A 25,437-nucleotide genomic window follows, 5' to 3' on the forward strand; every position below is an offset into this window, starting at 1 on the left:
TAAGATCATGAATTTTAATTAATAGAATCAAATCGTTTGTAAAACAATTTAGGACAACATGGGAATCGTCGTATAGTAGTTGTTATTATGATAATAATAACATCAATAATAAGAATATCATGTAGAATAAGAAAGGTGAATGTATAATTAAAGGTAAGAGAAATGTCTTGGAATGGATAGTACATCATAATGAAGAGGGAATGACACAACGGGAACTAAAATTGAAACGACCATGATGGGGGCCAAGGTTAACAAACGAGATGTATGTATCTTTTTTCTACACATCAGTTGAATGAGTTTCTTTTAAGTGATGCCAACTATTTCAGCTATATAGAGTAAGCAAATCCCTATGCCTTTTGACAGTTTATTAAGAACTTGGTATATAACTGAAAAGTCACCTTTAGTATTAACACTATGTATACAATCGATTAAGTGGGAAAGGATGCTACTGTTGATAGAATTTTACTGCTTTTTCCCAACCATGCCGGTATCTGTTCACCTCTGGACTAAAATGAAAGGTAAAGAAAGAAGCTTGCAATAGAAAACCAATAGAAGCTTGGCTGTCAGCTCAAGGACAAATAGTGCTAGTGGCTACGTCTGAGAAACTAAGCTGTAGAATAAATAATAGACCAATTTAAAATCAAGATCTCGATTGATGAATTGGCAAATATTATTGGCTAACTTTCACGTTGTGTAATATTGATTATTTAAAATTTATAACTGTAGTGTCTGATGAGAAAGTTATCAAAAATGTTCGTTCTTTTTAATTATGTTTGCTTATAAATAATACTGATTACTGAACTTGTACAAAATTATAACCTTTCTTTAATAAATATTACATTCAGTTCCAATGTTTAACATACTGGCTCCCAGCACAACTATTCATTTACATTTTCGTCAAGTTTTTATCACTCATAAGAATAAAACTGAGTCAAAAACACATTTATATAATCATTCCTTCCGTATAACACATTAACTGTTACATATCAGTTTAGATGACAAAAGGTGATATGCATCTATATTTTAATTTCAGTAAAGATATGAAAATGATAAAATGCTTGTTTCCAGTCTTGATAATTAAATATGATCCACCTGTAATTTCTTATTCAACCAATCAGAAGTCAACTACTCAAACTTCACACGAGTCGTTGTCTTATAGCTATTTCACATAAAATTTCCAGATAAGCATTTATTCATGTAAGAATACATGTCATTGTTTATTCTTTAGTGCGCCTTCGGAGATTTAACAATAAAAAATATCATTTATTATCGTAGTCTCTCATCCGTAATGTCAGAATCATTTTAATTTCCAACCACCCCTTACGAAAGGGATAATTCACCTGAACAAATAAAATATTTCTCTCTTTCTTTTCATGAGTATATCACCTGATATTTTTCTCAAATACTGTGGACGTAATAAATAAAGGTATATAAAGTGATTTCCTTTTTAATCGAGAAGAAATAAATAACTCAATTGATGTTTCATGTAAAAAGCGATTATCGACCAGAACAATTAACACATGATAAAATAATTGACAATAATCTTTTTATTCAAGCCTGTCTTTAGAATGTGATCAAAATTATTCCGTCTATTTTAATTCTATGCTTCAAGTTCCTGTTATACTTTTTATCCTTGTTAATGTCAAAATAATTTCTAGGAGATAATAAGATTTTTATTCTATATCCTCACTTCTCTGTTTATTTCTTGGATACAAAAAAGATCTAACAAACCCATTTATTTGTTTATCCTTTTTTATGTAATATTGTATGTACTCAAAACTGTATTTTAACCCATCATTTTGTATGATGATCGTGCGTCCGTACGTGCGTATTTTCCTCTGCTCATCACTATTTTGAGAGATCTTGCTTCCTTCATCGATTCAAAATGTACACTTTTGCCTAACTTATTTCAATCAAACAAAATTATTTGTTATGGCAGATTTTCAATTTCAGCAGAATAACATCTAATAATAATGAGTAAAAAAATCCAGATGACGAAACTATACTATAGTCATTAAAATATAAAGAATGTGATGGAGTATAAGGAATAATTTACATTTTCAAGACATTTAATGCATAGGAAATGAAATGTAATAATACAGCGTAACAGAGTGATATCTACTAACGAGATCAAATTAGAACCTCAAACATGCAAATTAGTTGGTATGAAAGACAAGAGCACTAGCCAGTAGCTTTGGATTCTTATCAAACAAACATAATTAGATAAACAACCCCATACTGATAATTATCATGTGCGCACTGGTGACTAGCTTTCAGAGGTTGTTTGGGGAGTTCTAGTGAGAAGCCATGATCACTGAATTTCAATCCGGTCGGATATGAGGCAGTTACCCGTCAAAGACAATGGTAGAGCAATACCATGGATTGGTTGAAGTTAAACATTAACATCCGTTGGATACCGATTTAGTGATCTAGAGGATAAGCGTTAGTACGCGAGACTGAAATCTTTGAGTCCCACGTGAGGGATCATGCATGCGCACTGCTGAGGAGTCTTATACTGGAGTGAAACGTCTTTCAGGTTTTCAATGGTGGTCTAACAATAATCAGTTCATGATCTAAATAAAACAAGTTAAATTGGATTTGATAACATAAATTATTTGATTATAGAACAACAACTTAAAAGCATTTATCTCATTGCAATACGTGTTGGGTTTCAGGTTTCATCTGATATTAGATTATTTCTTCTCAATTTTTAAAGAATACCAAATTAAGTTGAAATGACCGTTCAGTATCCTTTTTCATAATCTTCTCATTAGCTTTCTTCTCTATTAAAATGAACGAATTGTTTTCTAATCTTCTATTCGTAAATATATAGTAAACTAATAAAAAAAAAGAACAACTCAATAGTAATCATCATTAATCGTCAATCATTTAAAATTATTTTTTATCTATCAAAAACCCTTTCTCTTATTAAATTAAAACAATAACAATAAAAATAAAATAAATTACTGATTAAATTAAATGACACCGATTTTAGAAGAAAAATAAATGATCTATAGAAATTCTATTTTATGATATCAAAACAAAATAGGTCTAATTGAACAAGCATTTACAATAGTTTCATATCAAGTACAATGATTGTTTCTAGGCTTTTCCAGTGAAATAAATGTGTTTATTTGGATTATTATTATTATTATTATTATTATTATTATTATGGTCACTTATTATAAATAACGTATACCATTGAATTAATATATTCAGTGTATGCTTAATTGATAAAGCATATTTGTTTTCAAAAGAATTAATTTCAATGCTTGTCAATTAAAATGCTTCAGAAGACAAACATTATTTCTTTTTTTAAAAATATAATTTCATCGCGATATTTATACAATATTTATCTAATAGAAATAACTAAGGCATAGTAAACATATACTTCATCCTAGATTTGAAAAACTTCAGGAATATCCTCTGAGGACTAGACAGTTGATCAAACTCAACGTTGCGTAACATGCCTGGATCCTGAGATGTTTTTCCTAATCATATTGTTCAAAAGAACGATGAAAGCTTTACGACCAAACCATCCAACTTATAGAACAAACTTCATCGAAATATCTGAATCCATTCAACTACATGAGTTACTTACTTACTTACGCCTGTTACCCCCAATGGAGCATAGGCCGCTGACCAGCATTCTCCAACCCACTCTGTTCTGGGCCTTCCTTTCTAATTCCATCTAATTCTTGTTCATTTTTCTCATGTCTATTTCCATTTCTCGGCGTAATGTGTTCTTCGGTCTTCCTCTTCTCCCTTGGCCTTCAGGATTCCATGTGAAGGCTTGTCTTGTGACGCAGTTGGGTGCTTTCCTCAATGTGTGTCCAATCCACTTCGAGCGCCTCTTCCTGATTTCTTCCTCCGCTGGGATCTAGTTTGTTCTCTCCCACAGTTGGTTGTTGTTAACAGTGTCCGACCAACGGATCCGAAGTATTTCGCGTAGACAACTGTTAATAAACACCTGTATCTTCTGGATGATGGCTTTAGTGGTTCTCCAGGTTTCCGCCCCATACGGTGGAATTGTTTTGACATTTGTATTGAAAATCCTGACCTTGGTGTTGGTTGACAGTTGCTTTGAGCTCCAGATGTTCCTCAGTTGTAAATATGCTGCTCTTGCTTTTCCGATCCGCGCCTTCACATCTGCATCAGATCCACCGTGTTCGTCAATGATGCTGCCCAAATATGTAGAGGTTTTTGCATCTTCCAAATCGTCTCCATCAACTGTGATTGGATTGGTGCATTCTGTGTTGTATCGGAGAATCTTGCTTTTTTCTTTGTGTATATTGAGACCTACTGCTGCTGAGGCTGCTGCTACACTGGTCGTCTTCCCCTACATTTGTTGTTACGTTTGGGGTAGAAGGGCCAGATCATCTGCGAAGTCTAGATCGTCCAACTGCATCCTGTCTGTCCACTGTATCCCGTGCTTCCCTTCAGATGTCTTCATGGTCTAGTCGATCACCAGGAGAAAGAGAAAGGGTGAGAGTAAGCAACCTTGCCTGACACCGGTCTTTATTTCGAACGAATTTGTCAACTGTCCTCCATGCACGATTTTGCAGTCTAATCCATCATATGAATTCTGTATGATATTGACTATCTTCTGAAACACGCCGTAGTATCGAAGAAGCTTCCATAGTGCTGTTCTGTCCACGCTACCAAGTGCTTTTTCGTAGTCAATGAAGTTGATATAGAGTGATGAAGTCCATTCAATTGATTGTTCCACAATGATCCGTAGAGTTGCGATTTGGTCTGTACGCGATCTATTCTTACGGAATCCTGCCTGCTGGTTTCGAAGTTGGTCGTCTACGCATTTCTTCATTCCGTTTAACAATACCCTGTTGAAGACTTTTCCCGGTATTGAGAGAAGAGTGATGCCCCTATAGTTATCACAGTTGCTGAAATCGCCTTTCTTCGGTATTTTGATCAGAAGTCCTTCTTTCCAGTCTGTTGGTACTTGTTCCTCATCCCAAATCTTATTGAAGAGAATGTGGAGTATCCTTGCAGTTGCCGCTACGTCTGCTTTCAGTGCCTCTGCTGGAATGTTGTCTGGTCCTGTTGCTTTGCCACTCTTGATTTTTCTGATGGCCATGCTGATTTCTTCAATTGTTGGTGGGTCAACACTGATTGGGAGGTCCGTGGGTGCTGCTTCGATGCTAGGTGGGTTCAGTGGAGCTGGTCGACTCAAGAGTTCTTTGAAGAGCTCTACCTACCTGTTTCGTTGTTCTTCAATGTTGGTGATTACCTCGCCTTCCTTGCTTTTCACTGGTCGTTCTGGTTTGCGGCGATTTCCAGAGAGTTTCTTTGTTATGTCATACATTTGTCTCATGTTTCCTTCTCTTGTAGCCCTTTCAGCCGTCGTTGCTAAATCTTCTACATATTTACGTTTGTCGGTTCTGATGCTCCTCTTCACTTGTTTGTTTACTTCTGTGTATTCAGCTTGTGCCTTGGCTTTTTCTGCTCTTCTTCGGCTAGTATTGATTGCTGCTTCCTTGTTCCTCTTTTCTTGAATCTTATCCAGTATATCAACAGTGATCCATTCCTTGTGACGGTGCTTCTTGTGGCCCAGAACCTCATGACATGTTGAAGTGATCGCCTCTTTGATCCCCTTCCAGCTGCTCTCCGTAGTAGTTCCTTCTCCATTGAGTAGATCATGAAAGGCCTGGAACTTATTGCTGAGGACTATTTTGAATTTACTGAGTTTGTTAGTATCCTGAAGAAAGGCCGTATTGAACTTTTGTGATGTTGTCCGCCCCGTCGTCCAGTGCTTCTTGAGTTTCAACTTCATCTTGGCGACTAGCAAGTGATGATCTGAGGGTATATCAGCTCCTCTCTTGGTTCTCACGTCCTCCATCATCCTCCTGAACGTTTTGTTGATGTAAATATGGTCGATTTGGTTTTGTGTAGAGTGATCCGGTGAAGTCCATGTGGTTTTGTGTATGCGTTTATGTGGGAATATGGTGCCGCCTATGACCAGTTTATTGAAGGCACATAGGTTTGCAAACCTCTCACCATTTTCGTCCCATTCTCCCAGTCCATTATCGTCCCATGATGTTTTCATATCCAGTGTTGTCCACTCCAACCTTGGTATTGAAATCTCCAATCAGAATGGTCAGGTCCTTTGTTGGGCACTTCTCGACGATTGACTGCAGCTTATTGTAGAATTGATCTTTAGAGTCTTCATTGTAGTGGTTGATAGTCGCATAGCATTGGATGATGTTCATTGAAATGCCCTCTTTCTTTGCTTTGAAGGAGATTTTGATGATCCTTGGTCCATGAGACTCCGATCCTATAAGTGCATTTTGTGCTTGTTTGGACAGCATCAATGCAACTCCTTTTGTGTGAGGGGCATTTTCTTCTTCATGGCCGGAGTATAACAGAAACTCTCCTGAGGGTAATCGTTGTTGTCCAACTTGTGTCCAATGTGTTTCACTGATCCCAAGCATCTCTAGGTTGTATCTCCTCATTTCTGCAGCAATTTGGACGGCTCTTCCGGTGTCCCACATTGTACGAACATTCAATGTACCTAAATAAATGATTGCTCTGGTTGTCAGAAGGGGCATAGGCCTCGTTGCTTCCGAAGGAACTCGGTTTTCATCATGAGGCGCCATAGTTCTTCTTAATGAAGACCTTCTGACTCCTAGGGCAGAGTTTAAAAGGTTTGAATAAGTTTTTCTGGCTAGCGTTTTTTTTAGCGAGTTAGTTTTCTACGGGATTAGGTCAACACCATGCTCAACCCTCCTCCTTTATCCGAGCTTGGAACCGGCAGTAGCCACCGGAGGGACTCCATGCGGAGTTCAACTACATGACTGTAATCTAATATTGTGCATTTTCACTTCCAATCTATCTTTCTTCATTAACATCTCTTGTCTAGAATTTCTCATCTACCATCTGATCTTGAGAAGACAGTCGAGATGTGTAACTTTTACATTTTAGTATCTGAAATTGATATCAAAGGAAATCAATACTAAAAAAGAGTTGAAATGATAAATATTTGTTAGCTCCAGCGAAAGTTGAGTTCAATATCTTAAAGTTATTTTTACTCAAATGAAGCAATATACATTTATAGACGTCTTTAGTCCCATAATTTTCAAGTATTAAAACTTAGTAAGTCACTGATAAAAAAGCAATGAAAATAATTCTAAGAGGCTTACCGATTAGAATTTTTTTTATCTCATCAGAGACTTATGTTTTCTAGTTGACTATAAATCTGACTACTATACAGTTTTAGCAAATAACATTGTAGAAAATTAATTTTTCTTCACTTAATTGTCATTTGTCTTACAATTTTATAATATATCATAGTAACGAACAATCGTTCTATATAACATATATTAATCTTTCAAAGTAAGTATTTTAAACATAGACAATTAATCATGTTTTCGCAATATATCCTTATAACGTTAATCGATTAAAATAAATTTTCTTTTATGTTCAAAAAGTTTATTTGACTGAAATTTATTTTTGGTATGGAGTTGTGGAGATTATTATGTTTTTGATTAAGATCATGAACCGGTTGATGTTAGACCACCATTGAAAATGTAGAAACACTGGATGACCGTTTCATCCTATAGTGGGACTTTCCAGCAGTGCGCACCCACGATTCCGATACGTGGGATTCGAATCCGGGGCCTTCGGTTCCGCGCGCGGCCGTTCAGTGCTTCCAGGTTTTTAACGGTAGTCTAACACCAATCGGCTCATGGTCTCAATGAAATTTATTTATGTATATCAGACAAAACCAGAAATATAGGATCTCTAATAAATACGAATCAAGTCAGTTTACTGAATTATCATACCTCATAGCTTAGAACATGGATACGTCCATTTATAGGAGAAAATAATTAAGAAGTATATATTTCTATAGTGACAATTATGTTAATCATTCTAACGAGATTCATTCTTGTTCACTTTTATGATGAACATATAAATTCCAAGAAAATGATAGAAAAACTTAGTAGTAAATGCGCAGCAGTTCGTTCCGTCCTACTTTATGGCTGTGAAACATGGCCGGTAAGAGTAGAGGATATTCATAGATTACTAGTATTCGATCATAGGCGTCTTCGATATATTTCTCGTATATCCTGAGACCACCAAATAAGTAATGTAGTTGTTAGGAAACGGGTACTAGGTAAGGATGGCAAATCAATTGATGAAGTAGTGAAACATCATCAGTTGAGATGGCTGGGACACGTGTTGCGTATGCCCAATCAACGACTGCCCTAATGTGAGATGTTTTATGGTGTAGGAGTAGGTTGGAAGAAAGCTAGGGGCAGCCAGACCAAAACATGGCACAACTCCATGAAGTCACTGACAAGTGGACTGAGTCATGTTGGTAGGTGTAGACTACCTGGTTAGGATCCGCGAGATGATAGCAACCGATGGTTAGAGACCCTGAATGACATGGCTCAAAATCGTTTGCAATGGCGCAGGTGCATACACTCTTTGTGTTCTCCCAAATTTTAATCTCCTGAATCCTCCTTGTCTCTTTTTTTCTCTTCCCAAATTTATTTCACTGGATTGTTCTCCTTGAATAATATCTTCAAACCATAATGTTTCCTATTACTGCTTATACTCTTACTGCCTCTACCACTACGGGATTTGAATCGACAATTATATCTCTGTGCTAATGTGGTATGAAAATTCAAACTGATGTACGTACGTACGAAGTTCTACGTTGTTACTGACTGATTGACTATACATAAATGTCATTAAACAATTAACAGTATTACAAATTATAATTATAATAGTAACCTTAAAAATACTAATCAAGAATTTTAACTGAAAGTAATTTTCAATTTTTTTTCCTTTTCCATCCTCTCCTACTATAAACAATAAATAATCAAATTTGTTAACTTTCAAATAAATACATACTACTTACTAAACTATGGAAATAAATTAATAAAATGTTGTCACTGAAATGATACTTTTTTATAGAAAATAAATAATTATTGTTAAGATATATTAGTTATTTGATGAATGAGTTTGTTTTGTTGAGAATGATACTGTAAAACCAACAACCAATTTTTAAATAAATCATTAGAAAACAAGATGTACAAAACAAATGCTTGATCATAGTTTATAACCGAGTATGGATTAAAATCCAAGTTTGAGTAGAGACTCAAAGAATAAGAGAAGAATCAGTTACTAAGCTCAATTTCAATGAAATGAAATTTCAAATATGACATTATACTCTTCCTAAAACATGAACGTTCTGAGTTCAAACTCAGATCCTTGTGTATTTCTGACAGTTCCTAAATTAAGACAAAAATGACTGTGTAATGCTCTATTATTTTTGATAGTTCTGATAATTACCTTCAAATAAAGAAATCTCTATTAAATACTGAATTAAATAATAATTTGATGTAAACAAAAGTAGGCAAAGAAAACAAGACACCTCTCAGCTATTGATATGTGTTATACTGGAAAGTGTGAATTAGCATTATGTAGACGAAAACTTAGGTGTAATAAGTCAGTTTGTTGTTTCATGAAAACTCAAACAGTGTCTTTGTAAAATATCAAAATTATAAATTAAATACATTATTTGCATATCATCCTTGAGTTGTCCCATACATTCCCCATCATTCCTTCAATCTAGTTGTCATTCCAACTCCTCTCTGTTTTCTTTCCTCTCTTCTTTATTTTAATTTACTGTTGATAAGCATATCACTTTCAATTGCTGCTAAATACCAGTTATGTCTGTGCGCACCAGAGCATTACTAAAACGGAAAGTTCAATTTGTCGTGTACCCCCAATCTTAAATTATTTTTAGGTTAGCCTGAACAAATCTATGTTGAATTGGTGAAAAAGTTGTGTTCTTTTTTCAAGGCTACTAGTAATTCATATTAGACATAAGACCTCGTATAATGACTACTATTTTACTGACAAAATCCAATAAACTGAATCTCAAAGTCACTTAGGTTACTGATTTAGATGTAAAAGTTTATTACTTAAACTCTTTCAATAAAGTTATATGATCAGGCAGTACATTTATCATATATAGAAATGTTTTTGCTCCAGCTAATTAAATCTTCATTTAAATTAGCTAGTCAAACAGAAAAATAGGTGCGCTTTCATCCACAAAAAATACTATATTCATCAATATTAGTTAGGCATTGACTTGAACATTTTATCATTCAAATATATACTCAATAGTTAAATATATCTGCATAGATTGCACAAATAATTGCGTGTATAAATATTATACGTGAAAATATTTCAGAATCTTTTTCATGAACGTCAATTTTTTTAAAACTACCTAGTCATTGATTTCAGTTCTTAAAATAATTTCCTTTCTTCTGATAATCTTGTCTGTGTCATCATTCGTCACAACTGTTGCAAATATAATGTACAAGTCAGTATATTACTTAGTATTTGCAAACAAGATTCTTTTCAATGATATTTATGTGGTGTGTCCTACTTATGTCGACAGACAAAAGATCGAACCGAAGAAAATAGCACGGAATAGATAATTGGAAGAGTCATACAGGGTGTAAAGGACAATTGATAGAGAATTTGTAAATGAAGTAATTAATGTATAGTTTCCACATTCACAAAAAACTGTAATTTTTCATTAAATAAAAAATTAACCTTCACTTCAGTTCTCGTTCATCATACCTTAAATGTGATCGATTTGTCATGAACATAACTATAAAAAATCACAGTTAAATTCTACAAAACTCTTGTAAATGAAATGAGTTATTCGTGGAAATGTTAATATTCGATTTTAATGTCATATTACAAAATATAAAAACAAACCCTGAATATGAATGACCAAATATGAAGAAAAAACAACAATAAAATGACCACCATTTATTTGGTCTGATCTTCTTAACCATCTTTATTTAGTTTCATATCATGACTGTCGTTGTGTAATCCTCTTTCATTGTTTACTGATTAGTGGCAATTTAATGCTGCTGTGTAATACAAACATTGGTAAAAATGAAACAAAGTACTGTTTAAGTCAGGTTAATCGTTTCAGTCAACTGAAAAACACAATTTACATAAACTTTATTAGACTAATGTTCCTACGTAGTTTGGTTGTAGATATGAGTATTCTAGCGGAAGGATTATTTTATTATTTTATTCATTGAAGTAAATATATCTTTTAAATCATTTCTGACAAGCATAGCCACATATACCAAAATGGTTGCAAAATCAGATGAATTCCAATGGTGAAATAAGACCACAGGATAGACAGACATCATCATCCATTGCGAGACATTTGATTGAGACGGGTCATAAGGTTGATATCTAATCAGCATTTGTTGTGTTGTACAAAAGCCTTCAAGGACGTATACTAAGGTTTATTGAAGCCTTGGCTATACGAAAATTGAAACCCCCTTTATGTGTTCAAAAACAATTTGTACTTACACTTAACCTACCCTGGTAGTACTGATTTACTGTCCAGAGTGGTAATCACATTTGTTTTTGTGTACTTTAATATTTTTTCCTTTGTTATGACTTACGCTTAACCTGTCTAGTTGACCTTTTAATTTTTCATATATAAATGTTCTTAACAAGTATATGTGTGATCAGATTGTTCGAAATGTATTGCGCAAATATATCACATAATTCTAATAAACTACGTCTTCTCATTGCATTATCGAAATTTATCAAAGGGACTAATTGTTTTAAGCATAGCCACATTAAATTATCTATATTCGTACTGTTATATATGAGGTTTCTTAAGTTTTCTCGTTTGAACTAATGTATCACAGTGTCATTGCAGTTTCGTTCCGAAAAGACAAGATTCTGTGAATTGGTTATTCTTTTGTTTTAGCAAAACGACATAATATCACATTCTCAGTGATGAGTAGATGACATTATTAAATTTTTTAATATGACTATTGAGATGAGCAGCCTTGTAACTCCCATAGACCATTGGCCTGATATTCGAACATTTCAAATAATGTCACATCATCCTATGACCTGCCATGAATGTTCTTACATTTCGATCATCAGTACTGTTCTATATATATGGCTGGCTCCGCCTGGAGTCCCTCCGGAGGCTACTGCCGGCCCCATGCCCGGATAAAGGAGGAGAGTTGGGCATGGCGTTAGCGACCCGATCCCGTAGAAAACTAACTCGCTAAAAGAACGCTAACCAGAAGGAAAATATTAAAACCATTTAAATGTCTTTAGCTATTTAGCCGTTCTTTGATATTGTCTCTCTCAGAACCCACTCATAATTATCTACATCCACTCAGATATGTAACAGAACTAATTTAATAGTTATAGTTTCATGTACTCTGATTTGAACTATTTATTCTGTTTGATCTCTTTAAACGAATCTAATGAAACAAAGTTTAAAAATTTCTACTCTAATGTTGAAAATAAAGGCTTACACTGGTAAATTAACAAAAATCACTTTCGCTGAAACAAGCGATTAATGCTTTTATTTTTCTTTATTTTCATAAATTATATTCACTAATTCATAATATTCAGTCTTAACATTTTTCCATAGGGAAAGATAATAAAATTCTTTTTAAAGGTGTCAACGACTTATCGGTTACATTTTAATCATCAGCAATGTAAACTTTATGAATCTTATGTTGTTTTTTATTCAGGTGTTTAGTATTATTTTCAAACTTTCATAAGAATTATAATGGTTTTCTAAGCATTTTTCATGTACGTATTGCTTTCATTCTAACAATAGTGATTGTCCATTCGTTAATTCCTAACCCATATTATTGAATATACTTATTCAATAGTATCGTTAATATACTGATGCAATACATGGAACTTGGGCAATTTTATGTGTGAAACCGTTTGCATAAATAAACACACACACGGAATAGCATTATTACAAATTATGTACTCTAAAATACATCGATGAACTGTCAACAAATATATATTTTATCCAGTAATAATCACTTTCCATTATAATATTAGTTTTACTAGTAATCTTAATTTGGTTAGTTGAGATCATGAGTCAATTGAAGCCAAACCACCATGGAAAACCTGGAAGCACTGGACAGCCGTTTCGTCCCATTATGGGACTTCTCTTCAGTGCGCATCCACGACCCCTCCCCGCGGAACTCGAACCCAGGGTCTATCAGTCTTGCGCTTAACCACTAGACTACTGATCTTCAACTGACTCATGATCTCAAGTATTGAAATTACTACAATCTTCACAAAATCCCTTCTGATACTAATCTTAATTTGAACTTGCATCATCAACAAGCCAGTGAAAACCTACAAACTTTTATACAAGTGTTTAGCTCTAGCTTAAAACAACTTGATTATCAACGCCTTTAAATTAGTTCTAGATAAAACCTAAAACTTTTATGGTACATGAATATGACGGTGTGAAGAATCACTTAACCTGAATCCATCATAAATATTGTGATGTAGTGCAACATTTATTCAACCTGGTCGATGATTTATTTTCTCACTTGGGAGCTTATTGGTTTTACAGATTATAGACAGTAATAAATGTTTCGGTTAATCAAATTTAAAGTTATCCACTGGTAAACATAAAATTGTTATTTATCTTTTTAGTTTTCTTTTTGTACAAAAAATCATGTAAATATTTTTCTACCTCTAGGATAATATGACATAAGTGATGGGAACTCTTTAAAAATACTTCAAAATTCAATAAGTTGTTAAAAGTAAACAGTATAATACATAACCTGTTTACATAGATGCTTCATTTTCTACCCTCAAAAGTAACAATTAATTTTAAAGGCACTTTAGTTTTAAATCTTTTTTACAATAATCAGTTAATAAATACCCTGTGATATAAAATGTACATTGGATTCTAGGTCACTCAAATAAATACAAAAATGTACTAAACAAGTATCGATATAACATTTACATTCCTTTTTAAGTAACCTTTTATGTTATGATGTTGTTTTTTTAAAAAAAAATGACATTTTACGTGTAATTCATGCATATTTCATGTCTAAATGTTCAATGACTTAGTCTCGTGATTTACATTCGTTAGTACCATCACTACTATCATTGTTATATCCATATTTTCGAGTGTTCTTTTTATTCTACTTGACATTTAAAAAATCTTATTTCTTTAAATTTCCTGAACTTAATATCGTTACTGTATAGTAACACGTATTTTATTTTATATAGCTATGCATTTTTATGCTTCTGTTTGAATGTGTGTCAATAGGTATAGAAATGTTAACGTATAGGGATGATGTTTTATAAAATTTTTGATTTCCTACAAGGTTAAGCACTCCGTTCCTCAGTTTCCGGCTTGTAACTGACAAGTTGAAAATTTACCTAATACTATTCTATTTTTTCTTAAGTTTTGAAGCAAAATCTCTAGGTTTTTTTCTGTTAGGATGATTCAAATCTCTGTTGAGTTTGATTTGCTATTCAGAAAACGTTTTAGAATGAAACATATAACTGTTGAAATTGAATAATTTAGACTAGCTAGCAAAACATGGGAAAACATATATTCTCATACATACTCTTCATATCTGGGCAATCTGTTTCTGCCATCTGATTATTTCAACAAGTTATCTGTTTTTTCATTTGTTTTAACTTATAATTATGTCCATTAATCGCATAACCTATTCAAGCGCTTTTATGAAAAGCCTACAACCTTTCGACGCACAAGTTACAAGAAAGTACTATAAAAGACATCGTGGTGGTTAGCAATATGCGTTAAAGAGAATGAACATTAATCGTACGTCGATTCCAGAGCTGCTAAATTCTAACTGCCGATCACTAATCAACAAAGTGGACTATCTGAAATTCCTAGTAAGTCAAAATATGTATCGTAACTGTGGTGTCATCACAATTCAAGAATCTTGGTTAAATGATTTACAGGATGACTGCCTTGTATCACTACATGATTTCAAAATTTATCGTCAGGATCGATCAAATAATAAAAAGAGGTGTGGTGGCGGTGTAGCTATGTTTGTAAACATAAACTGGTGTCGATCTTCGTTTGTGTGTTTTAAGTTTTCAAATGACTTTATCGACTGTCTAACTCTAAGATGTCGTCCAAAACATCTGAATAAGTACAAATATGTTTATGTTACCAATATCTACGTTACTCCAGGTTGCACATCATCCGCATTATCTGTTTTCGCTGATGAATTCACTGAGTTCGCTGTTACTGCCTTCAGTGATTCACTTTCAGTTGTATGTGGTGATTTCAATTCATGTGACTGTAGCTTCATTACGTCACTAAGTCATCAGAATGTAGTAGATTTTCCTACCCGTTTGGATGCTCATTTAGACTTCGTTTTCATTAATGATGTGGGTATATATGCGACTCGTAAACGTACTCCATTTTCTAGCTCGGATCACTGTATAATTCGTGTTCTAAAGTATATGGAAAACATGGAAAGAGTACACTCTTAAATCAAACCAAGAAAGTCAAATATAGGAATTACTCAGAAGAAAATATCCGAAATCTGAAAAACATGTTTCATACGACTAACTGGCAATTAAAGAAGGGACGAATTGAGCGAAGAAATTTATTTTCAATTAGTTTTTCATCATGGCTCTACACTAATATATATATATATATATATATATATATATATATATATATATGTTTTACAATAATAATATAATACTCATCGAGTGGATATGTTACGTAATAATTACATAATGACATTTAAATTAACCTTGAGCAATTGGAAGAAAGAGGATTATTAATATTAAAAGTAATCAAGAAGTTGCTACGTTGCGTAATATAAGAAACAAAGAAGGAACAGAATTATAACGGATGGTCAATAGGATAGTAGTTACGTAAAAATCAAGAGATGAATGTTGAGAAGCTATAAGGTTCAAAGGTAATAGAAACAAAATTACAAAAATTTGAAAAAAAGCGAGAAAAAAGTGGAAGAAGTATGAAAAATAGTTCTTATGACGGAAATTTTATACTGAAGGCCAGGGCAGAGAAAGTGGTTGTACGAATTTCTTTTGGATGCAAAGGTCAGGTTTGCGAACATGGATCGCGATGGCTTCCGCAATGTGCAAAAGGCGCACTCGTAAACCATGTGGTAGATTTGATGGAATATTGTAGATAACCTTGAAAGCTTTATTCAGTTAGACTTGATGACCTGTGTCAACCAAGTGAGAGAGAATAGAACTTTTAATCACTTTCACCTGTCCTTTGCTTAGCCATGTCGGATGATGTTCTGTAATGCGGTGACGGACCTGCCGAATTGTACGCCCTATATAACTGGCTCCACAGGAGCAGTTGGAACGATAGATACACATAGATTTGGCGAATTCTGGAAGTCTGTCTTTAATGGATGTTCTTATTTTCGGGTGGTTGTAGAAGATGACATTTAATTTGGCAGCATTAAACGTTTTTTGTACAGCTCTTCGTAGTTTCTGAGTCATGACTTCTTCAATGGTGTCATTTATGAATTGTAGTTTTATGAACAATACCTTCTTGGGGACGGTGGGTATTTTTGTCCTTGTTTTCTGCTCCGTCATATGTTTGTCGATGAATTTCATGGGGTACCCATTCAGACTGAGTAGGTTCCGAATATTGTTCAGTTCTTCTTCAATGGTATCTTCAGAGTAGATCATTCAAAATCTTTATCAAGTTCCTTTTGTATCTGATTGGAACTGCACTGTGGAAATGAGTGTATTGACCTGCTGCTGACTTCCTGTGTACCCTTCTTTTTATAGTTCCGTCTGTTCTTCTAGTTAGTTGGACGTCTAGAAAAGATATGCTATTATTCTGTTCATATTCTGATGTAAAGTTAATTGATGGATGAACGTTGTTAAATATATTGAGTAAATTATGCTTATCATTTTCTTTTTCTAATACTATGAAGGTATCATCTATATATCGATAATAAGTTGGTAAATGGGTAATTGTACTTTTAAGTGGTCCATTTTCCAGTTTTGCAAGGAAAATATTAGCCAGTAGATGGCCCAATGGTGATCTCTTTTCCGCTTTTGCGGAATGTATTTCGATTATGTAAAAAAATTGTTTTTTGCCCCATTACTATTTGTGGAAATCATAAACTCAAACTGTATTAGAATTTTAATTAACATTTATTCTGATCCATTACTAGTATTATGTCAAATTACCAGTTCTCACGAAAGTATAAAGAATTGAGATTTATGGACAAATGTTAAAATTACACAATTACTATTCATCCTGAAGTACTGTTTTATAACTCAGGATCCTATACTTATTAAAAAAGCATGTTTCATGATGCTCATTATGGGGACTGCAGATATTTCAGTGCCCCGTCCATTTGACTCTGATTTGATCGAATGATGATGTGAATGAAATACACATCCAGCCTAATCTTGTATACAATTATATACTTAATTAGCATTGGAGAATAACGGAATTAAATAAGTTATCTACGAGTATGAATCTTGGACACGTATATTTCATACAGTCCTTGGCTCGGACAGACAATATGAGGGGTGAAGAGAAGCAGAGAATGTGACTGTTCCAACTTGATTTGATCAAGAGTCATTTCATCTACGAATTAAAAAAGCCATTACTTCATATAATTATATAATCTTGAATAGAGTTCAAATAATCTGCACTAATATTGTACCTAAATAGGGGACTACATATAATATGTAATTGATAATTAGAATTCACAAAGCTTGTAAATAGAAAGTTAGACAATAATCCTGACAGACTGAGTCAAAAATTTTATTTATTCATTTAGTCTTCAACCCAGTTCGTTTTTATTTACATTAAGTAGACAATAACCCATTAATACTTATCAGTTTCTAGGTTTTAATGTAGCTGGAATATTTCTACCTCTCCACTCTGATTGAATATTTTTCAGCAGCGCTGTTTAAGTTCAGTCGGCCAAATCGCAATGCAGTAACCAGTTCAATTGACTTAACGTCACATATACCATATTTCGATGTTAGTTAGTTGGGACTAGTCGGTAAGAAAACCTGGACCTAGATTTTGAGATAGTTAACCCACGTTAGAAAGGCGAACCTGTAATCTTGAAGTGGCTAAAGAACCCCATAAGATTCTCATTTCATTTACTCAGAATCACAGTCTGAGATGTTACTTCAAAGTTGTATGTAGATTAAATGACCTTCTGTAAGATTGATTTCTATACACTGATCACTGTATAGTGACTCATGTCATTTTCGTTTAGTCTTTTTTATTGGTTGAATTTCATGCCTTCCATTTTGAAATATGATAAAGTTTGTGGACTGTAGGTACTCAAGGCAGAGACAAAACAACTACGGAATATATAGCTAACTTATCAATTTTTAGTATTCATCTGGTGATACTATGCAAAGAAGAGAAAATGAAATAAAAATAAAGAGAACTCAGAGAAGATTTTTTTCGATGAAATCGTCTAATTAGGCGGTACATCCGTATTAACAGCTGTATAGTAAATATGTGTCTATTGAAGGACAGAGAAGATTCCATCATAAATTGATTCGAGACTCTTATTATCAAATGAGGTTACGTAATAATCAAGACCTAAGAGAAGAATATGAGTCTGGGAATAATTTAAGGGTCAGAATTACGGAAGATAATTTTCCACTTGACAGATATGAAGAAAAACGAAAAAAACAAAGGTTTTAATAATAAAACTGAATAATAATCATCAAAAATTCGTTGATTTAGCTGAATAGTGATGTAGTTATTATAATTTCCTCTATAGGAGCGGCTAATTCTGTTGATGCATATCAAATAGGCAAATCAGGTAACTTATCCCTTGTTCAAGTAAATACCATTAGTTGAATAGAAAATGTTTATTTACTTAATCCATTTTCTTTTTCTTTTTACTCACCCATAAACTGTCTTTATCGGTTTAATATTTTATGTATATTTATAAATTCGTTTAAATATATAAATATATATGCTAATTACTATTTTATATTAGAGTACAGTTTAATAAAGAACTAATCGGAAACATTAGTCTTCGATTGTATGCGTTATTCTACCTTAAAATAACGGGAATTTATTTTTTTAACTCATCCTTATTTGAAATATATCAATGGAGATCATATAAACGACTGAAATCAGTCTATTTTGTTCTCTGTTTATTTTTTCTTGTAAGTACACCAACTAACTTTCAACTAAGAAACAATCAATGTTTATGGCTTAAGGTTACGTAAATTTTCGTTTATTTATTTATTTATTTAATTTTTTGTGTATGTTGTTTTCTGGTACTATTTTGTTTGTTTTTCTTAAGAGATGGTAATTGTGGTAATGAGTATTATTGATTTTCTTTCAAATAAATTCATTCAAGCATTAGTTCACTTTTTATTTAATTGTCCATTTATATATTAGTTATTCATTTTAATTGTTCATTTAAGAATAATAATGATAATTAATAAATAAATAATAATAACAAAGACTGATGACGTTAGTGTTCGATCAGATACAACAGTCATAGCAATAATAGTAATAATATATACGAATATTCGTCAAGATTAGAACGAATAGTTTGACAGTAATTAAGCGCCGAGTATAGAGAAGTCATTATATGTGAAAATTATATTTGAAATATTCTCAGCGATTGAAATTTAACTAATTCCAACGTTTTGATTATTACCCTGAAGAAGTCCAGACAAGTTAGCTGGACGAAATGTTGGAATTAGTTAAATTTCAATCGCTGAGAATATTTCAACTATAATTTTCACATATAATAGTAATAATAGTTTCTAATGATAATGATTCAGGAGTATGAAATTCCGCAATAAATCATTTTGAATCATTTACATCATAATTGTGTTTATTTATTTATTGATAAGAATCATTGAAAATTTTATTAAAATTTAATTTCTTGAAAATACAATGAGAATTTTCATTGAATCTTAGGAAAATGGTTGGTTACAGAATAATAATTTTTTTAAATATTACTTGACATTTGAAAAATTAAAATACCATTCAAAGTAACTGTGTTTACGACAATCTTGTAACATTCCGATAATGCAATGAGAAGACGAAGTTTATTAGAATTATGTGATATATTTGCGCAATACATTTCGAACAATCTGATCACACCTAATATACTTGTTAAGAACATTTATATATGAAAATTAAAAGGTCAACTAGACAGGTTAAGCGTAAGTCATAACAAAGGAAAAGTAATAAAGTGTGATTGCCACTCTGGATAATAAATCAGTAGTAACAGGGTAGGTTAAGTGTAAGGACAAATTGTTTTTGAACACATAAAGGAGGCTTCAATTTGTAACAGTTTAAGTCTCATTGTCAACCAATTAAAAATCAGCTGATATATATGATAAATTTAGATTCAAAAAATGAAGAGCATGAAATTGACGATATGTATGTATTGTTTAAATTTTCTTTATGAAAAAAAACCAATTCTTAAGACATTGATAAAACTATTTATCATTATGATTTGAATTGTAATTAGAAATTAAGTCTCAGAAATATTGTCAAGAAACAGAGAATTAAGCAAAGAATTGTGAATTATGGAATATCAGGAGGAGTTTGTGAGACTGATAGGTCCTGGGTTCGAATCTCGCGGGGTGCGGGATCGTGGATACGCACTGCTGAGGAGTCCGATACTAGGACGAAACGGCCGTCCAGTGCTTCCAGGTTTTCCATGATGGTCTAGCTTCAATTGACTCATGATTTCAATCTGTGAAGTTATGGAATAATACTAAACTTAATTGTTAGAGCAATGTCTAAAATACAATATCATCAAAACAGAAAAATTCTATGTACATTCTATAACAAGAATCTATTGATTTCTGTCTAAATTAAAAATTGTATGAAATATACGTATTCAAAATTCATTCTTGTATTTGATTTATTTAATTCCGTTATTCACCAACGCGATCTAAGTAGGTGATTATATAGAAAGATAGCCAGGATGTATATTTCGACAGCAGTTATTCAATAACAATCATTCATACGATCCAAATGAAGTCAGATTTAAGGCCACTTAAAGTCAAACTAATATATTGCTTTCATTTTCTAACTTTATCATGCGATAACTCTTTATAGCTGATAAAATTTTCAATCTAAGTGAAGTAGTCATTTGTGTTCATCTGTCCTTAACATAGAACTAAATTACATGATTAATAAATTATAATCCTATTGTTTTTTCATTTAAAATATTTTTATTTAAAAATATACTTAAATAAATTTTGTTTGGATCTTTCATTTTTTGATTAAGAATAAAGCATGTAGTTCTTTTTGGTGAAGGTGCTGGAGCGAACATTTTGGCACGGTTTGCAGTAAGTTTTGTGATTTATCACTTATGAATATGTAAATTGATAAACAATATTATTCTATCATAAATATATTTCATACTTTTGTTAAATGTTTACTAGAAAGATTACTTGTACTTTTTTATGTATGTGACTAGGAAAAACCTCACAAAACTGTTTAAACAATATCTGTTCCCATATGTCACTAATGTGACTTTAAATGGTTGTGATGATACATGGGATTGGCTATGTAACATTGTTCATCAACCAATAACTTAAAATTTAAAACCTGTACGTATTTTATAGTTGACCTAGCGATGATATATATATTGCCCATTTATTGATGTCATGCCTAGTTGAATGTAAGTGATAATTGAATTTATTTGGAAGCTATATAAAGTTATAACTATCTGATAGCAAATAATTTGAATTACGTACTCATACATCGATTCTGGGTAGGATATTTGTGACATAGCTCAGTAACACGTTTATAGCTAATTTACTATGATTTATGATCAGTTAAACAACTTATCAAGTCACGTAAAAACTTACAACTTGGACAGTATAAAAATACTACGAATATGTAATTTACTAAATACAGTACCTTCTTCTTGCACTATTTCCTTTTTGTGCTTCCTTATAGCAGATATAGATACATATTCTTGTGTCATTTCCTAAAGATTATTGGTTCAATTATCATACTTTCTTTCGAAATGTCATTCTATACGTAACATTTTTTTCTCGTCCTAGTGTCACGTTTCGACCAACCTTTTTATCTATCAGTCTATCTGCATTGTTGTATGCTTGATATTCAGTGTCGTGTACTAGCATACAACATATGGAAGTATTGTACATTTACAAATGTTACAGTTCAGACAACAATTAATTGAAGTTATATTACTTTATATTGTAACCGATGATAATGACTTGCTTATGATTTATTCGTTTCAATGTATATGGTAACTGAACCAATTTATGTTTTTGTATGAAAAAATAACGAAAAGATCCATTGAACGTGTTGTGTTGAGCGGTGTGCGTTTCTGATGCGCAAGCTTTTTATACCCAAATCTAAATAGCTACTTGAATGAGAAGGCCGAGAATGGGAAGAAAGCTTTATTGGCCAGACTGAATGGAAGACTAACTATACAAGCGTTTAATAGAATGAAAATAATGAGGAAACAACTAACTATTTAATCGTAAATCATACACCAATAGGTAGCACAAACAAGAGATAGTTCTGAAAAAAAAACAATCACTTTGAAATTCGAAACTACGATATCTTGAATAATTTAAAAAACACTTACTGCTGAATCATTTACAGAAATAATAGTTTGTCGTGTCTTCAAACACACTTATTATTTGTGCTGAATCAACGTCTGAAATGCTTCCTGGAATAGTAGTTTAGACAAAAATGTTCAAACCAAAACTTTGCACTAGTTCATGAAGCCGATAACCGTATGGTTGGGCCACGATAGTAGATGCAGACTACTAGCCTAGTGTCAGCTTAATCATAATAACTGTTAGTCGATGACGTTGATCACAGTGGCAGAGATGTATTTGCATCTTACCTACAGTGTATTTTATTACGTGAATTAATTCTTTCTCCCCAAATAATATTGTTTACGCTTAATATTTTTTATTAGAGATGATACTCTAGTATTTAGTTGGATTATTTAATCTCATTATACTAGCATGATGTGTTGATAAATATCAATATACAGATATCACAAGTCCTACTTTGATTACGATTGACTGGATTTTAAAGGCAGTCTAGAGTTTAACTTAGTTCAATAACAAGTGAGAATAGAATCTCACTGCCTCCTAGTTTCATATTTACTGATATCCACTTAAAGTTCAGTTCCTGTTTGTTTTCTTCCTGATTGTTCTTTTTTTATAACGAAAAGAACACCAGAAATGAAAAGGAGATTAGCTGTCTAGTTCCTATATATTTTCTGAAGTAAAAAACCTATTTCAATGTAAGCGAAAGTTAATGTAGATAAAGTGCTCAGTGATATCATTTCTATTTTCAAGAACATTGGCCAAGGTTTTCGAAGTTGTATAGAATACTCTCATTAATTTTTTCGTTCATTTTGTTGGTGCGTAATGCATACCGGAATATGTGTTTACTGAATATTTCTTTTCAAAATTCCGAAGTTATCCTCAACTACCCGAAGAACATTTCAGTGTGGTCTAGCTTATCACATAGGAAGAAAAACAAAAGTTTACTGAAGTTTAGGCCTAAAAGTGGAGATTCTCATGAAGAACACAACCTAACATATCAGCCAGCTGTCCATATGGACATTAATTAACTAGTGTTTAAATATGTAGCTTCAAGGTAAAGATTCGATTATATTCATCACACAAATGTCGATTCTTTGCTCAATATTTGAAGTATGGAAGCCAGAAATGAGCGAATGATACATTAATTACTTGAAATATATCTGAATCCAGAATACTGAAACGGATGAACAGGCGTTTTTTGGAAGCGTGTTTAATGATTAAGATGATTGTGCATTACACTTTCACTCTTGTTAGAGCAATGTACTTCATTTGTAGTATTTAGATAGACATATCTAAAGAATCAATAGACTTTTTTAAGTTAAATAAGAAGCACCCATCATCTCGAAACATTGATTGATGTTAATTCCATCAGTTGTAATTTATCATTCCGTAGACAGTTTGAGAAGTATTATGAACTACGATTCATTCGTTATTTTCTCTCACTTACATGGTGTTATTTAGAACACCATACGAAAATAATAGTCCTTCTAACAGTATCGACTTTTTTAGATTTAATGGTCATAATAAGTGGTGGTCAGTTATAAAATTTATATCAAAGATATACTAATAAATAGATCTGCCATCCTCTCTCAGTAAATTAACTCTTAGTAGAAGGAAAAGATTACAGTAATCAGTAATTAATTGATTGTGAAACACTATGTATTTCTTTGAAAATCTTGTTTTTGATTACCCTGAAGAAGTCCAGACAAGTTAACTAGACGAAATATTGAAACTAGTTAAATTTCAACCGCTGAGATTATTTGAAATATAATTTTCACATGCAGTAATTAGAGTTGTCAAAGAGAAATCAACAACTTATAAAATATATGCATAGTAAATCAGCATAGAATAAATTATCACTATAAGGTGACTGTTTGATTAAGTGGGTTTTTTAACCATCCTGGAAAAAGTTCCAACCATAAAGAAATATTGATCAATTATTTCATTTTCTGATAAATAAAACGAGATTTGAGTTTTAAACGGAACAAAAGATTGTCTATTCCAACTGTTTATCTAATCCTGTGTATAGATATCATAATTACCAAGGTAAATAAACTCAGATTTGATGTTTCCAACCTATATGTATGTATATTGTTTTAATAATCAATATTATTTTCTAAAAGAATCATCATTGTAAAATTGTAAACTGGTCTAAATAAATAATAGGACATTTAAAAAATCTGATTTTCGATCAATTTACCCATAATCCTTCTCATCCTAAAATTGAGATTTAAAATCTACACTTAATTGTTCTGTTTCCTTTCTTGTATCCGTGAGAATAAACATATGTTCACTATTATATTGTTATTGGTGATTTTTTCTATTATTCTCTTATAAAAATTAATGAATAAGAAAATCTTACTGATAATTTATTAGACTGATATTACCGGCTAAATAAATAAAAAAATAAACAAGATAAAATAATGTTACTTTGAATATCTGGTTAAGTTTTGGTAAGAAATTATTTGATAGTTAATATTTTATTAGGAGGGGTTTTGTGGAGATTTTCGCGATTGATAGGTCCTGGGCTCGAATCTCACTGGGGGCGGGATGTGCACTGTTGAGGAGTCCCATACTAGAACGAAACGGCCGTCCAGTGTTTCCAAGTTTTCCATGGTGGTTTAGCTTCAATTGACTCATGGTTTCAAGTATAATATTCATTTTCAGATTAAATGGGATTCGCTTACTTCTGTTCAGTAGTAATTCATCTTTAAAACCTATTTAACGTATCTGAATGAAAACGTATTTTGTAAACCTGAAAAACAAAAATAGAAACTAAAAAAGATGGCAAACTAACAAGTGTTAATCAAAGGCTAAAATGATTCAAATACCATTTCCCACTTAAACATTTAAATTCAAATAGTTTAATGTTACGCAGTTATATTAGTAAAGCATCTAACAATACTCTACACATTATTCTAGGCGGTATCAACGCGGCAGTTATCCACTGATGACACTGGATGATGATGGTGCAGTGTTGAGAATCAATTAAGTTACAAACCTGAACTATTAAATGTTAACTCGGTAGTCTGA

The 25,437-nt window shown here is 32.4% G+C and overlaps 1 protein-coding gene across 2 annotated transcripts in view; it reads left to right on the top strand.

Annotated features, from left to right (window-relative positions):
* Window positions 1-25,437, top strand: part of NDRG4_1 (NDRG member) — a 123,814-nt gene that overhangs the window by 53,722 nt on the left and 44,655 nt on the right. For both annotated transcript variants that reach the window (XM_051213855.1, XM_051213856.1), the window contains one exon: window positions 21,090-21,150. In XM_051213855.1, the coding sequence (XP_051069868.1) occupies window positions 21,090-21,150 (61 nt within the window). The remainder of the gene's footprint in view (window positions 1-21,089; window positions 21,151-25,437) is intronic.

The sequence above is a fragment of the Schistosoma haematobium genome, chromosome 3, assembly GCF_000699445.3.
Source record: "Schistosoma haematobium chromosome 3, whole genome shotgun sequence".
NCBI lineage: Eukaryota > Metazoa > Platyhelminthes > Trematoda > Strigeidida > Schistosomatidae > Schistosoma > Schistosoma haematobium.